This window comes from Bos mutus, chromosome 8 (assembly GCF_027580195.1).
Source record: "Bos mutus isolate GX-2022 chromosome 8, NWIPB_WYAK_1.1, whole genome shotgun sequence".
Lineage (NCBI taxonomy): Eukaryota > Metazoa > Chordata > Mammalia > Artiodactyla > Bovidae > Bos > Bos mutus.
The window spans coordinates 36,531,835-36,549,496 of record NC_091624.1 but is presented as its reverse complement, the minus strand read 5'-3'; the positions used below and the strand labels follow the sequence as shown (position 1 = coordinate 36,549,496).

The following is a 17,662-nucleotide window of genomic DNA, read 5'->3' as shown; positions in this document are numbered from 1 at the left end:
TAATCTATTATGGGCAGTGTGGGGTCAGTTCAGTTTAAGATAGTTCCTTGTTCCAGCCTTTATTTGTTCTCAAGGTCTATAGGCCCCCTCCAATGCATAGTCAATGTTAACTACAGGGTTTAATCTGTTGCACCTGTCACTTCTGGAGCAGTTCCCTCTTGTTTGTTTATTTTGCCTTCCTCTGTTTGCAAGTCTCTTCAGTGTCCAATTTCTGCCCTGACACAAGGGGGTAAAAGGGGTCACTTATTTAGGCTCACTTGTTCAGTTGTGTTGTGGGGAGGGAGGGACACTGCAAACAAATATTGCTGGTGTGTGTGTGGGGAGTGCTTGCAGTGTATGGACTAGAGGACCCTGCTGTGATTTATGTCAGAGAGTGTTCTGCCTGGGTCTGCCACAGCTCAAGGCAGCATGTGCTTCCCGGGTCTACACTGCTCAGGCTCCAGGGTGCTCTGCAAGGGCACTGTCTGAAGTGGGCCCTACATTTCATACATTTCCCAGGTCTAAGTCTGTCAGGTTCTTGTGTACTCTGCAAGGGCATAGACATGGATTGGTGTGCATTTTGCACCCTTCCCAGCTCTGAGCAATTCAGGTGACCAGGTGCTTGGCGAGCACACTGTCCTGGGGGACCATGCATCTTAATCACCTCCCTGGTCCCAGCCACTCAGGGTGCTTTATGAGAGCACCATCTCAGCTGTGCCATGTGTCTCCTCTGGGGAGCTGATCTCAGGCTGCAACCCTCCTGGCAGATGTCAACCATCCAGGATCCCATGAAGACATGGTTAGCTACTGGAAGCATGCTCACAGTTTGGTGGAAGATGCTATCTCTGGGGCCGAGACTGTAGCAGCCCCTTGCCTTCTGGCTCTGGCTGTCACATGCCTGCCTCTGGGAGGATGGGGTGAAGGGGCTTGTGTGCAGCCACCTAGCTCTCCTTTGGTATTCGTTCAATCCATTTTTTTGTGAATGGGCCAGGTGAACATTAGAGCTTTTGCGGGAAAGTTCTTTTTTTTTTTTCTCTCTCTGGTGATCCCACAGTTCGGGTTGCTTACCTCACATTAGCTTCCTCAGATTGCCCTCAGGCATTCAGGCCCAGTCCTTACTTTAAGCACTGATGATACAGCCTACATCTCCCTGCCCAGTGCCCTGCTCACTGGTGGTAGATGCAGGCGTCTGGGCTACTTCTCCACTGGCAGTTGCGGTTAGGCTTTGAACAAGCTATTAAACCTGGAACTCAATGTCCTCAGCTGTAAAAGTGGGAAACTTATACTTTCCTCAGACAAAGTTTGAGAATTCGATTTTCTTAAATAATGAAGAAGAGGGTTAATAAGCTACACAGTCAATAAAATGTCAGTTATTGTGGTTAGACAGGACAGTTTATTATTAATCCCATTTTACAGATGAGAAGCTAACCATCAGAATCATGAAGCCAATTGTCCCAGGTGTTACAGGAAGGAATTGGCACAGCCTCGATAAAGACTCAGGTCTCATCACTCCTGACTCTTACTGTTCAGTGCCTTTTTGGTCTTCATCATTATGTTGTATGAGGGCAAGAAATTCTTGTGTCTCCTCTTTTTTTATTAAAATATTTATTTATTTATTTTTGGCTGCGTCAGGTCTTAGCTGTGCATGTGGTATCTTTGTTGTGGTGGGTAGGCTCCAGAGTGCTTGGGCTCAGCAGCTGCAGCCTGCATGCTTAGTTGCCCCATGGCATGTGGGATCTTAGTTCCCTGACCAGGGACTGAACGTGTGTCCCCTGCAATGGCAGACAGATTCTTAACCACTGGACCACCAGTGAAGTCCCTCTGTGTCTCCTCTTGCAAACATAATCTTAGTATAATGATTTGGGATGACATGGAAATAAGTAAGGACAGGGACTAGGAGAATCTATGACTCTAGCATAAAGCAAAGGATTGGTCCATTCAAATTCTGTAATACAAGCATTGTATTATGGTCTAATGACCTCTGGAAATCACATACAAGGTTGACATTGATAATACTTTTCCAAGAAGAATGCTGGGGAGAAATCTTAATATGTCAGAGGTTTAAATTACAATAACCCACAAAATACAGTTGTCACTTAATCTCATTCAGTATGAGCACTGAAAGGAGCATTAAAGGTTATCGTATGACCGATCAGAGAAGCAAAGTGATGTGCCCACATTCACAGTGCCACTTGCAGGGACAATTATTTTTTAAGTACCTATTTTCATTTTAGCTAAGATATTTCTATTAGTTATAGAGACAATCCACATGCAGGAAGTGAATCCAATACTGTGCTGGAGACAATGTATATCAGCAGGTGAGAGCCTATTTATTTTAAGCATCTCTTCCCAAACTGCATTCAGTGATGTCAACTTGGCAGCTTGAAATTGGTAATGGTGGAAATATTTATACTATGGAAATTGGCAAATATCAGAAATCCTCCTTCTTTCCTCCCCTTTCCAGAACCTGCTTTTTCTTTTTAGGCTGTGCCAGGTGTGGCATGTGGGATCTTACCCCCATCAGGGATTTAACCCACGACCCCTGCAAGGGAAGCTCAGAGTCCTAACCACTGGACCACAGGGGAACTCCTCCAGAGCCTGTTGTTAAACACCTACCAGCAAACCACACAGTAAAATGGACCCTAATCTTTAGAAAACAAATAGAACAAAGGCCAAAACCAATCACACCTTTGCTTTCACTTCAACAGATTCTCTCCCACCCTGTGCTCTGATCAGGGGTCCTCTAGATCTGGAACTTGCTACAGAGAAGAGAAATATTCATTTCATTTAATAAATATCCAGTGAATACATGTAACCTGTAGTAAGCTGGGTGAAGGACTACATGACCAGGAAAGACTGTTGCTGCTGTCATGAGAAGACAGTCCACCAGATACGTGGGACTCGAGGGCACTTGGTAAAGACATGGAAAGAAAACTGAGGTTTGATGGACAACTGTTCAAGGGATCAGAAATATCCATTAGATCTATGCAAAAGATATGCTGCCCTTAGAAAAAGAAATTGAGGCCTTTAAAAAAATTCTTGCCAAGGAGTCCAATTTGATTCTGATATCTGATCCATCCACAGCTTCAATATGATTCCCTATGTTTTTAGTTGCTAAAAATTTAGACACACGGAGATAATGAAGTTATCCCTCAGTCGAGCTGCCCTATATCTACCTTCTTGAGTTTCTTTATCGTCACCTGCAGGTCTCCCACTTCTGTTTCATACTGACGCCTGAGGTCACTGAGGGCTTCCTCAGCTTTGCGTTTTTCCTGGAAAAAAAAAACACACACACACACAACAAAACCAACTTGTTGATTTAAATAGGCTCTTCAAAATACTAGAGGTGAGAAACATTTTGTGTCTAACCAAGAGAGCTGGACTATAAAGAAAGCTGAGCGCCAAAGAATTGATGCTTTTGAACTGTGGTGTTGGAGAAGACTCTTGAGAGTCCCTTGGACAGCAAGGAGATCCAACCAGTCCATCCTAAAGGAAATCAGTCCTGAATGTTCATTGGAAGGACTGATGTTGAAGCTGAAACGCCAATATGGTGGCTACCTGATGCAAAGAGCAGACTCATTGGAAAAGACCCTGATGCTGGGAAAGATTGAAGGCTGGAGGAGAAGGGGACAACAGAGGATGAGATGGTTGGATGGCATCACTGACTCAATGGACATGAGTTTGAATAAACTCAGGGAGTTGGTGATGGACAGGGAGGCCTGGTGTGCTGCAGTCCATGGGGTCGCAAAGAGTCAGACATGACTGAGCAACTGAACTGAACTGAACTGAAGGCTGATCCCAAATCTTCTACACAGAGATGGTGAGAAGGCATAAGGGAAGTAACCAAACTTAAGATGCCCAGCACTTCCAGAATGGAAACCTACAAGAGTGAAGGAACTGCGGAATCCTATAACCTATATACACACATTATCTGGGGTGACACCTCTAAGGCCACTACTTGATTGTGATAGAGGGCTGTAGCACATTGATTAAGTAGCTAATTAAATACTGCTATGTTTAATGAAAAACTCTGGCTCAGCCAAGGGCCCCATCACTTGCCCGAGTCCCATCATGTTATCAGGACTCAGGAAGACCTGGTGTGTTCACTGTTTTTCCAAGAGTCTCCCTGGGCTTCCCTGGTGGCTCAGATGGTAAATAATCCACATGCAATGCAGGAGACCCGGGTTTGATCCCTGGGTTGGGAAGATCCTCTGGAGGAGGGCATGGCTACCCACTCCAGTATTCTTGCCTGGAGAATCCCATGGATAGATGAGCCTGGTGGGCTACAGTCCATGGGGGTCACAAAGAGCTGGATACAGCTGAGTGACTAACACTACTACTATACCTTATCTAAATACAAATCACACCAACTGCAAATTTCCATGCAAAGTGCTGCTCACAGGCTGGTACTTCTCTTATGTATTGCTCCTGGTGCAGAGAATGGCAAAAGGGCACCCCTGGAGGTCAGGGGCTGTAGCTCTCATGAGCCTAAATAGCTCTTAATTTTCTTTTTCTCTTAACATATTGTGGAATTTTATATCCTGTGTTCTGTATTCAAATAAAGTTTTAAGTTTATAATGTAAAACTGAGTGTAATAAGACCTAAATAAACAAAGAATATATCAAGTTTGTGGATCATTCATTGTTATTAAGATGCCAATTCTCCTCCAATTGATCTATAGATGCAATGAAGTCCAGCCGAACCCCAGCAGAGTTTTTTTTTTTTTTTTTTTTAAGAAACTGACAACCTGAGTCTTAGAGAAGGAAATGTCAACCTGCTCCAGTATTCTTGCTTGGAGAATTCCATTGACAGAGGAGCCTGGAAGGCTATGGTCCGTGGGGTCGCAAAGAGTTGGACACAACTTAGTGACTAAACAACAAACAACAACCTGATTCTATGGAAATTGAAGACCTAAAATAGAAACTTTGAAAAAGAACAAACCTGAAGAATTAATTTTATTTGATTTCAAGACTTATTTATGAAGCAACAGTCATCAAGACAATGCAATACCAGCATTGTTGCCATTGCTGTTCAGTCGACGAGTCGTGTCCAATTCTTTGCGACCCCATGGAACAGAATGGAAAGCCCAGAAATAAACCAAACACAGATAAAAATGATTTTGGACAAAGTGCAAAGGCAGTTCAACTGAGAACAGATAGTATTTTCAACAAATGGGCTGAAACAATTAGATATGCACATGCAAAAAAATATGAACTTTGATCCATACCTTGCGAAATGGATCCTAAATGTGAAACCTAAAACAATAAAACTCATAGAAGAAACATGGGAGAAAAATCATTGCAACCTTGGGGTAGGCAAAGATTTCTTAAATATCAAAAGCAGGATACATGAAAGAAAAAGCTGACAAACTGGACTGAAAAAAAAACCCAAAAATGTCTACATTTTTAGAGACACTGTTAGGAGAATGTAAAGATAAGTCACAGTCTGGGAGGAAATATTTACAGATAAGAATATATAAACAACTCCTAAAACTCAATAATAAGAAAACAACCAGGGACTTCCCTGGTTCCCAGTGGTTGGCACTTCATGCTTCCACTGCGAGGGGCACAGATTTGATCCCTGGCTGGGGATTTAAGAACCCACACATTTTGCCCTGTGCATGGCGAAAATAAAAAAAGAAAAAAGAAGACAACCAAACGGAGTTTTAAAAATGAACAAAAGACTCTGACAGATGCTTCACTGGAGAAGACACCAAATGGTTCTGACAAGGAGGGGCCGAGAGGGAGGCATGACACAGGGGCATGGAAACCAGCAGTATGTGAATGTAACCATTACCTTGACTGTGATGGTGGTTCCTCAGTATATACATAAATCTCATCATATTCTACTCCTTGAGTATATACAGTTTATTGCCTGCCCATTACACCTCCATAAAGCTGTTAAAGCATATTTTTTTAAAAAACCCTAATTGACACAATGGGATAAACACTACCTGTGCAAGAGGAGTCAAGGTCAGGAGGAGGTGAATGTGGCTGGAGGACTATGGCAGGGCACTGGGGAGAAGGGAAGACTTTCTCTGAGCTTTGCAAAATTTAGGAAAGTGGAAAGGAGTCATCAAGGCCAAGAAAACAGCTGGAGTGAAAGCAGAGCAATGAGCCGTGGAGAGCCAGGTGAGACATGCTTAGTAGAGGTAAGTTACGGAAAGTCTTCAATCAGCCTAGAAGTGTTATTCCAGACAGACTAGGAGACTGGGACAGACTAACAAACAGGTGTCATCCCACGGTCAAAGGAGCTCTGTTGGCAGCGTGTGCTGAGGTTTTCAGAGACTGTGTCTGTGCAGTGACTCACTGGCTGTGTATGCCATTTCTGTGGAACACAGCAACGCTGCTGTGGATGCCACGTATGCACCACCCCTGTACCAGAGCCAAGGAAAGAGAGGAAGATGTTATAATGAACAAAACATGAAGTTATAACAGATGGTCTGTGGTCAGGTATCCACTGTGTGCTAGTCTGTGCTTAGTCATGTCTGACTGTTTGCGACCCTATGGACTATAGCCGACCAAGCTCCTCTGTCCATAGAATTTTCCAGACAGGAATACTGGAGCAGGTTGCCATTTCCTACTCCAGGGGAGCTTTCCCACCCAGGGATCAAACCAGCATCGCTCTGTCTCCTGCACTGGCAGGAGGATTCTTTACCACTGTGCCACGTGGGAAGCCTGGGTATCCATTACCAACAACCAATTTGGGAAATGCTTAGCTGGATGAGGCAGAGATTTATCGCAGAACAAAACATGTGCTTGATATGTGCGATGAATGAATGAATGCAGATTAAATGGCTGGAGAGGGGAAAGGCAGAAAAATTAGGATGTTATTGTTTTTAGACTAGAAAGATAAAGGGCTAACAAAAGAATGAGATAACCATTACATTAACCCTGGATCATGGACTCTGAGCCATTTACATGATATCCAAACAGTTATTAAATGTGTTATTAAGAGATAGGAGAACAAAGAGACCTGAAGGCATATATGTGGTAAAGCAAAGCAAAGTGAAGAATCTGAAAGATCATAAGGTATACAGAGCAATGGGAAAGAGGAGAATGGTAACAGCCATGGTGCCCCTACCACACCTCAGCACTAGGCTAGGCATGCATATAGACCATCAGGCTCCACCCTCCTTAAAGCAGGTTGGTGGCTTATCCTATCTAAAGTTGAAACAACAAAGGCTCAGAGGCTAGGTAATTTTTCCAGTGCCACTTAACTGAGATGGGGCAGAGCCAGGAGGCAAACTTAGGCCTGCAGTTAAGTTGCTAAGTCCTGTCTGACTCTTGTGACCCCTGGACTGTAGCCTGCCAGGCTCCTCTGTCCATGGGATTCTCCAGGCAAGAATACTGGAGTGGGTTGCCATGCATTCCTCCAGGGGATCTTCCCAGCTTAGGAATCGAACCCAGGTCTCCTCTATTGCAGGTCTATCAGAGGCCAATACCCAGGCCCTTCTCACTCAATTTTCTCCTTCTCAGAGTTAATGGGGAAAAATGAACAGAAAAAAGAGAACGTTCAACCTAACATTAGCTACTCAAAGAAATATGTCTCTTTTCTGTTTGCAGTAAACATTAATCACTCAAATATATTTTATAAGGAAGAAAGACAATTATTTCTCCTATGAAAGTCACTAAAGGTTAACACCTAACTTCCAACTATGAGAGTTCCTGTATTGGTAAGTAAAAGCATATCCCACCGTGACAGTGTTTTAACTTCATTGTAATCTAGATTTATTTAATTTATATTATTTATTTATTTGACTGCCCCGGATCTTAGTTGCGGCATGTGGGATCTAGTTCCCTGACCAGGGATCGAACCTGGGCCCTCTGTATTAGAAGCTTGTAGCCTTAGTCACTGGACCCCAGGGAAGTCCTTGCAATCTAGATTTAAAGCAGTAGTGGCCATGGGCTGAGAGACAGTGGTATTAAGGGTGAAGCCAACCTCCCCTATGAAGACGGGTTCAGCCTTCTCCTTTAGGCCTCAGCTCTCCTGTCCCCTCTTCAAGGAGGCTCCTGACCTCCAAGTCTGAAGCAGCTTAGCCCCTTTATTTGACTTCTTATTGTCTCTCTCTTTTTCCCTAATCTATCCCCCTCAAAACCACCACCAACAAAGCCCTTGTTGAGAGTGCCTGTGGCAACCTGGATGTGCCATAACCCAGAGAATGCCCCGTGCCCTGTACACAAAAGGTAGTCCAAGGATTCATCGCATAAACAGGCCAGTCCCACAAACTCACATCTTTCCGTGTCTTGTGTTCTGCAGCCTGAATCCTCTGATCCATTTCCTCTTCCAGTTCACTCAACTGCATGGCTGCCTTGTCCTGGGCTCTGAAATTCAAGAGGGTACACACCTTTTCATTATACTCTTGGCCTTGTAGCATGAAGAGAAAATTCTGACCTCAGCTATTTCAAGCTATTTTACAGATTCCTTCCACATAATAAAGTGAGATTGGCAATTTGACCAGCTGGGTGTAAAGGGACATTGAAACTAGATATTAAATAAATGGAACAGAATAGATTAAGTGGTATTAAACTATACTGTAGCAAAGAACAGAGAAAGATACCAGATTACTGAGAGCTCGCAGTAAATTCTGAAAAGTTTTTTTGCTGCTGAGCTACAACACTGAAAATCTTTTTTGCTGCTGAGGTACAACACTGGATTAAAAAAAAAAAAACCCTCCATGGATAGACACAATTCTGAAATTTTATTACATGAAACACACAATGCTATATGCTACAGTTAAACAGGAAAAAAGATCTGAAAAATTATTTCTAGTCAGTTTCCTAAAGTTTTGCAATGTAGATATTGTTGCCCTTTAGAAAATTCCTGTTTCTTTTATGAATATAATCAATAAATCATATTTCTATGGGGGCAGAGCATACTGAATTGCCAAAAGTTAGAAACAGGACAATTTCTTTGAGATGATGTTCAGATAGTTTTATTTAATAATTGTCTAGTAAGAAGACATCTGTCACTTTACAATAATTGAGGCTTCAGATTAAGCCCTAAAAATTTTTGGTTCAATCTCAGCTCGATGTCCAATTATCTAAATTTTCACATGCATATGTCTTGCCTACTCAACTAGATTGTGACTTGAAAGCAGCCACCATGAGACTTAGAGTCAATTTACTTGCCCCAATGATATGGTGTTGATAAAAGGAGAAACAGGATTCAGTAGAAGGCCTTCGTCTTCCAGTCTAATGGCTTCCACCACACCATCCTGCTGCTGCTGCTGCTAAGTCACTTCAGTCGTGTCTGACTCTGTGCGACCCCATAGACGGCAGCCCACCCGTCTCTGCCGTCCCTGGGATTCTCCAGGCAAGAACACTGGAGTGGGTTGCCATTTCCTTCTCCGTTGCATGAAAGTGAAAAGTGAAAGTGAAGTCGCTCAGTCGAGTCTGACTCGTAGCGACCCCATGGACTGCAGCTTACCAGGCTCCTCCACCCATGGGATTTTCTAGGCAAGAGTACTGGAGTGGCTTGCCATTGCCTTCTCCACCACACCATCCTACCTGCTTCTAATTCATTTACTCCCTCTCATACAATTTACTCGTTAGTTTAATTTCTACATAAGGTTCCAAACAAGCATTGATGGGTGGAGGGAAGACCCCAAAGTAAAATTCTGGGTGACTTATAACTGTTTTCTGCTCCCGTTAACTTCCTCCTCACCTTACAGCCCGCTGAGGTTATGTTAACCAACTCTGGACTGTCATCTAGTTTTAGTCTGTTTACAAACACTTGCTATTTCAAATGCAGGCACCATGTATCTCCACAGAGACTTTCAGGTTTTATTGGTCAGCTCTGGGACTGTACGTAGCTAAGCCACACATTTGTTTCTCCCTTTACATGTTCATTTTCCTCAGCCACCCAGTGCCAGACATCTGGGCACTCAGGACTGCTCCTGAATGTGTCCTCTTTGCCTTCTTCACTTCTGAACAACTCTTTTTTTCTTTCATTTTTTTTTTTTGGAGGGTTAAATCAGGGTAGTCTATAAAGACACACTGTTTGCCCCATAAGACTTGGTCAGTCAGTCAGTTTAGTCGCTCAGTTGTGTCCAACTCTTTTCGACCCCATGGCAGAAAGACTCAACTCCCAGTAATGTGTCCAGCATGTTGGGAATGCCCACTTTAACCTTAGTCCAGGACTCCTACTAGGACACTGGGAATCCCTTCTTCAGACGCAAGGGTGGAGTGAAAAGACTGAGGCCCTCCCCCAACCCAAAACACATGAAGACGGATGGTCCTTAGTCAAGAAGGTAAGAGAATGTTTACAGGAGTCACCTAAACACCTCAGTGAGGTTTCTGTCAGCTCAGAGAAGCGGCCTTTAAGAGGCCTTGTGCTTAGACCAGATCCCACGCACAGAAGTAGAGGGGAGAGATGCCCCAAGAGTTCTACTCCCTCTACAGCGGAGAGCAGCCTGGCTGGGAAGGAGAACAGAGGGGACAGAATGCCATTCTTTCTTCCTGATGGGTTTACACAGGACTATCCTTACAGGCCACCTGTGTGAATGTGTGTATATCTATGTGTGTCCCATGTATCTGTGTGGGTACATGTATATACAGGGAGTGAGTGTGTTTTCGCTGATGTTTGGACTGTAACATATAAATTATATTGCAAATATAAATTTTTCTTTGGCACTGCATTGCTGTTAAAACCATTAACAAAGTCTGTGTGAGCCAGCTGTGGCTTTCATAAACTGTCTGATGAGAGTCAGGGGCTAGAGGTTTTCAGACTTTCAGTTTAAGCTGGTGAGGAGGGCTAGAGAGAGGGAAAGGAGCACTGCTGAGCACTCGCCATGTGGTAAGGCCAGTGCCAAGGGCATCACCCATGACTCACCCATGAAGTCTCCACACCCTGAGGATGTGAAAATTTATAGCCTCACTTTGCAGATGCAGAACCTGAGACTCAGGTAGAGTAAGTAACCCACCCAGAGTCACTCTCCTGTTAGTGACAAGGTCAGGCTTCAAATGAGAGACAGGCTCTGCCTGCCTCTCTCTGGATGAAAAGTTTCCTGTAGGTTTCAAGTGGCTGGATATAAGATAATGAAACTCTTTCAACAGTTCTGTATGGATCACAGCCCTTGAAAGGTTTATACGATAGGATCATGGGGACATGCTGATGGACTGCTGGCTGATGCTACAAAGTACTGCCAGACTCAGCTTCCCTCATGCTGGCTTAGTTCAGAAGGCTCCAGATTCCTCAGGTTTGGGCAGTCCCCCCATATCATAACATAATATGTTTCATCTTTGTGCCACTCAGTCAGAGAGCCACTTAAAGGACCCCTTCTGCCATGGAGAGAGGAAAGACTTTAATACCTCTTCACTGCAATGGCGAGGTTTTCCATTTCTGTGCTCTGAAGTTTGATCTCACGGATAAAGTTCTTTATAACATGTTCATATGGTTGAATGAGTCTTGGCTCCACGAGGTTGATGTTTTGATACAAGGTACTGACTTGCTCTTTTCTGTCCAAAAAAAAATTAAATTAAAAATTAAATAAAACCAAATACAAAAATTCAAATTTCAGAATATGTCTCGGAAAGAGATATATAAGAACCAAGGAAGAAAAATGTAAAAACAAAATGACCAGAATAGAGGGAAAACAGAAGTCAGAGATGCTAATACATTATTCTACATATTATTATTATTTTTTAACAGTGAACAGCAACTTCATTTTTTCCCAGCTTTATTATGATTGACAAATAAAAATTGTATATATTTAGGTTGTACAATATGATTATAAAAGGTGTATAATGTGTACAAAGTGGTGATTTAATATTAGAAGATGGAGGCCTTCTTCACAGGGCAGGTCTGATAGGGAAGGATATTTTTTGTCACTGCTGGCTATTTCCTTTCTTTCACACATAGATTTATAGAAAAAAATTAGGCAACCAGTTAATTACTTATAACATGTTCTACCAACCCCTATAAGATGTATTTCAGACTTTATGATCATAAAAGTACATATACCTATCATTTTATAGTCAGTTAAAAATTATTTCATTTATTATTATGTGACAATCCTCATACCTGTTATTGTTTGTAAAAGCCAAATATTTTGGGGTCATTTCAAAAGAAAAACTGGCAAGACTGGGCAGCTGACCTGCTAGGGGACAAAGGACTGAGTCAGTGAGGCTAGTGGTGTCCTTGACCCAAGTATGGGAGCTCACATGCTGAGTAATACCAAGGGAAGACCATGTGAAGACATGGTTAGATGGCCAGTGACAAGCCAAGGGGAGAGGCTCTCACCTCCAACCCTCCAATACCTTGATCTTAAACTTCTAGCCTTCAGAATTGTGAGAAAATAAATCTCTCTTGTTTAGGCCACCCAGTCAGAAATATTTGCTATCAGAAATACCTAGGCAACCATAGCAAACAGTGAAAGTTTCCAAGGTCATATACTGATTGAATGGTGGAGTTGGGATTCAAACTCAATTTGATACTACAGATCACATGGCCAACCATTACATTATATTGCTTCCTAGTGGTGTCAAACATCTGAAACTTGGCAGAAGAAATGGGATTCAAACTCGTTCCAATAACTATGAAACACTGCAAAGTGTCAGGTATATATTAACCCGAAGCTTAGTTAAGCATGGCCCTGAGGTGTGTCCATGTAGCTATAAACTCTCCCAGGGTTTGCTCTTAAAAATAAACTGCTTGATGTGTGTAGAGGCCAATTATGATTCAAAAGAATGGCTCATGTGAAGTATTATTAATAAATCTGCAGGAATATGTCAATTTATTTGGTGATACGAGGTACTCATTCCTATCAGAGCTGAGTACAAACACTGCCCACAGTAGTGAGCCTTATATTAAAGGGCAGCAAAAAAAAAAAGTCTACTTTTAGATTGTCCCGTACTTTAATGGATCACTAACTTCTTTACTGACTACCAGTGGTATACAAAGCATTAAAACTTTCTTGTTAATAGGAACCTGCCTGTGAAGGATGGCCATTAAGACGGTGCTCTGTGACAACCTAGAGGGGTGGGATGGGGAAGGATGTTCAAAAGGGAGGGGACATATGTATACCTATGGCTGATTCATGTTGATGTATGGTAGAAACCATCACAATATTGTAATTATTCTCCAATTAAAAATAAAAAAAATAGTCACCAAGAGTCCTTATCTCTTGGATAACTGCACAGCAATAAAATGTTCAGAAGTAGATGTCTCATAAGATTCCCTGAATTTCTGAAAATTTCTAAAATAAGAAAGAAGCATAATGTATGTACATTCTCTTGGGTCCTTTGCTGGTCCTGGTATTATACAGAATGTCAGGAATAGTTTACAGTGAAGCGTACAAATAGGTTAATTGTAGGAATGTCTGCCATTAGCAGGAAATATGTTACATGGTTAACTGTTGTATCAGGGACTAGCTGAGATCTACCCTGCTTCTTTTTTTTGTTTGTTTGTTTTGTTTTAATTAATTAATTTTAATTGGAAGCTAATTACTTTACAATACTGTAGTGGTTTTTGCCATACATTGACATGAATCAGCCATGGGTGTACATGTGTTCCCCATCCTGAACCCCCCTCCCACCTCCCTCCCCATCCCATCCCTCAGGGTCATCCCAGTGCACCAGCCCTGAGCACCCTGTCTCATGCATAGAACCTGGACTGGCAATCTATTTCAGTTCTAATGAGGTGGATGAAACTGGAGCCTATTATACAGAGTGAAGTAAGTCAGAAAGAATAACACCAATACAGTATATTAATACATATATATGGAATTTAGAAAGATGGTAACAATGACCCTGCTTCTTTTTATAGGGGAGAACTGATTCTTCAGCACCTTAGGCAGGTAGGTGGGAGCCATGTGACTAGTTGTGGCCCATGGAATGGGAACAGAAATGATGTGTTTGCCACTTCTGTGCTTGGTTGCTAAAATCCTTTGTAAGATGCTAGCTCGAAGCTAGCTGATATTCATTCTCATTATCTCTTTCTTGTATCTATTTTGTTTGCACTCTCACACCCCTGCCCTCTCTCCTCCCCATCCCCACCACTATCTGTCTCCTCCTTTGTCTCTCTCCTCCTTTCCTCACCCTCGCAGCTGAAGTGAAAATCTCTAGCATGGCCAAATATGTGATGAAATGTGTTTGGATCACCTCACTGAAAGACACTGCCTGACTACATCAATCTTCCCAACATGAGAGAAAGAAGTTAGTATTTTGTAGAGCTTAAGACTTGGAAGTTCTTTGTAAAAGTCAACTTGGACTTAAAAAGTTGGCATTACACTTTCCTATTTTGTTTTTTTAATCATCATCTTCCAGATTAAATTACCTTCTTCCTTCCTTCCTTAATAGCTTCATATTAACTAAACAATAAAACTTCTATGACGAAGGTAAATCTTTACTGCCACCATCTACTCTCTTCCAAAGGAATAAAAGACTATTCTGAAGCATTTATATAGTGAAGCAGACATTTATTAAGCTCCTTGTATATGCAGTCCTGGGGTGATCTCAGCATTTACATGTACTAGTCACTTAACGTTCATGACAACACTATGAAGACGTTACCACTGGTATGCTATTCACCACAGAGGAAAGGAGGTGAGTACCATCCTGGTCTCAGAGCCAGGATTCCAATTCACCCCACCTGGCTCCAGAGTCTAGCTCTCAGGGAAGAACTATCTCTAGGCCTAGAGTAAGCACTAATGTGCTGTTCAAGGGTCCGAAGGGCATACTTCCAATAAAAAATATTGATGTACCAAGATGTTTTGAAAATTATTTTAGAGGAGGATAGGTATTACCACTATAAGGACCATCTATATTACAAAGGGACTCCTTTAAAGAATGAAGGCATGACTAAGACTAAGATGAGATAACCTTACCAATTCTTATTTACCTAAAGCTATCTGGGGAAAGCACTACTGTACACAGGGGGCACACTTCCAACTCCCGCTCCTTTTGCCCGCTTGCTTCATCTAGTCCGTATCTGTGAAACTAGAGAACCACTGGGATTATGCCAAGAGACTGGAATGAAGTGCAGTTGGAGATTTTCATACCTGATGCAAAAAACAGAACAAAAACAAAAAATACTTTATCTGAACAAAAGATGATACGTGGTGCCTTTATGTAAGATCCTGTACAGGCAGCTAAACACCTACGGATTCTTCAGTTCAGCAGGCTGGGCACCATTACTTGGTGCCAAGACAGTCTTTTGTTCTGCTGCCAAGAGGACAGGAGTCCCCAGCGTCCTCACTCCTGACGTCAAAGGTTAGACAAGCAGACCGCATGACAGTGTATACATAGCTCTTGTTTTCTCCTGGCCCTGACCCAGGGTGGTACCTCTGGGTGCTAAGAAGGGTGCCCAGTAGTGACAAGGCTCTGAACATTTTGAATTCATTAAATCCAGGGTCTCATATAAGACAACTGGGCTTGGATTCACAAACGCCGTGCAGACCTGTTTACAGGTGTACTGGACAAATACTGGGTAAAAATTCAGGGTTGCACTGTATGTGTTAATTAGCCAAGATGAAAAAAGGTTTTTTTCTTCTGTTCAGAGAGAGTTACTCACTAAAAATTACCTAATTTATATGTTAAGGAAAGAGATCAAATGAAGTGAGAAAAACACGCCCTGGATTACCAACTGGTTTTAGATGTCTAAAATCCGAGCCTTTTCATCTTCTTATTCGATAAATTACAAGACTTTGTATCTAGAGGCAAACTGCTGATGAAAAAGTCACAACTTAAAAATGTAAAATTATCCCTGGAAAATAGACATTGTAAATTGTAAATATTTCCATTAAAGCTGAGAGGGAAATTGTCTGAATTTAGGAGAAAAAATTGGTTATCATTAAAATGGGTAAAAAAATTTAAAGGTCACACACTTCCACAGGATTAACGTTTTACATATTTAATATTACATATTAACATAGCACATATTTGTCTATGTTTATATATTGGTAATGTAGTAGGGCCTCAGATGGTGGAGAATCTGCTTGCAATGCAGGACACCTGGGTTTGATTCCTGGCTTGGGAAGATCCCCTGGAGAAGGGCACGGCAACCCAGTCCAGTATTCTTGCCTGGAGAATCCCATGGACAGAGGAGCCTGGTGGGCTACATACAGTCCATGGGGTCCCACAGAGTTGGACAAGACTGAGCAACTAACACACAAGGTAGTAAGGCCAGTATTCAGAATGCCTGGACCCCTTTAGTCTCAGGACAACCTTGGGAAATAGTCAAGTACAGGCAACACCACTCTAGGCTAAAGAACATGGTGAACCAGTTGGTAGGAAAAGTTGGCCCTTAGATTCCACATCTTGCTGTTTTAAGCATTGAAATACAGAGCTAAACTACTTATTTAAACTATAAGTTATATATATTTAAAACTTTAAATGACTTTCTGTAGACAAAAGCAAAGAGTATTCAATGCCAATGTCTACATCATTCTACATTCAGTTCAGTTCAGTCGCTCAGTCGTGTTCGACTCTTTGCGACCCCATGAACTGCAGCACATCAGGCCTGCCCTGTAATCATTCTACATTAGGGATGGCTGGAAGACTGATGCTATGACCCTAACATCTGGGCATGGGAAATGAAATACCCACACAATCCAAAGGGCACTATGTTAGATCCTGGAAATAAAATGCTAAGAAACAGACTGAGTACCTTCCCTTATGGGGCTCACAATGAAGATTAAGTATAAGACGCTCTGACAGCCCAGAGCAGGTGAACGAGACCAAGCCTTGGGAGATGATGACCTGAAACATGACTAGATGTGAATGAGGCAGAAGTGGGGTATAGGTAACTTCTCCCAGGAACCAATAACCATAGGCTGAGGGAGAAGCAAGGGAGGGGCCAGAAGAAGTTCCTGTAAATGGAAGAGGCTGGGGAGCTTGGAGTAGGGGAGGGGCCAGCAGCATTAGATTGGGAGAGGTATTAACAGGAGCAAGGGACTGTACAGAGACTGAAAGCATGGTAAAGATAAGACATGCAAGGGAGCAGTTATTTTGAGAGGGTGGTAAGACACTGGAAGGTTTGAAGGAAGAGATGACACGATCAAGTATACATCTTAACTATTCCCATCTTCACAGAGTTCTGGCTGAAGCAGAGAATTAAGCAAAGGATTGTGAAACAAGTTTACAGATACAAAGGTAAACCTCAGTCTACTGTAATTTAATCCAGCAATGTGGGGCTTCAGGAATTTTCATGAGCTTCTATTTTCCTTTATTATAGAACATGTAAAATTATAGACAACTAAATGGCAGAAGTGAAGAAGAACTAAAGAGCCTCTTGATGAAAGTGAAAGAGGAGAGTGAAAAAGTTGGCTTAAAGCTCAACATTCAGAAAACTAAGATCATGGCATCCGGTCCCATCACTTCATGGCAGATAGGTGGGGAAACAGCGGCTGACTTTATTTTTCTGGGCTCCAAAATCACTGCAGATGGTGACTGCAGCCATGAAATTAAAAGATGGTTACTCCTTGGAAGGAAAGTTATGACCAACCTAGACAGCATATTCAAAAGCAGAGACATTACTTTGCCAACAAAGGTTTTTCCAGTGGTCATGTACGGATGTGAGAGTTGGACTATAAATAAAGCTGAGTGCCAAAGAATTGATGCTTTTGAACTGTGTTGTTGGAGAAGACTCTTGAGAGTACCTTGGACTGCAAGGAGATCCAACCAGTCCATCCTAAGGGAGATCAGTCCTGGGTGTTCATTGGAAGGACTGATGTTGAAGCTGA

General features: G+C 42.3%; 1 protein-coding gene across 2 annotated transcripts in view; it reads right to left on the bottom strand.

Moving 5' to 3' along the window:
• The window catches only part of RASEF (RAS and EF-hand domain containing), an 88,577-nt gene that overhangs the window by 42,929 nt on the left and 27,986 nt on the right, over positions 1-17,662 (bottom strand). For both annotated transcript variants that reach the window (XM_070375425.1, XM_070375424.1), the window contains exons 2-4: positions 11,292-11,438; positions 8,213-8,303; positions 3,156-3,251 (exon numbers count right to left, since the gene is read on the bottom strand). In XM_070375425.1, the coding sequence (XP_070231526.1) occupies positions 3,156-3,251; positions 8,213-8,303; positions 11,292-11,438 (334 nt within the window). The remainder of the gene's footprint in view (positions 1-3,155; positions 3,252-8,212; positions 8,304-11,291; positions 11,439-17,662) is intronic.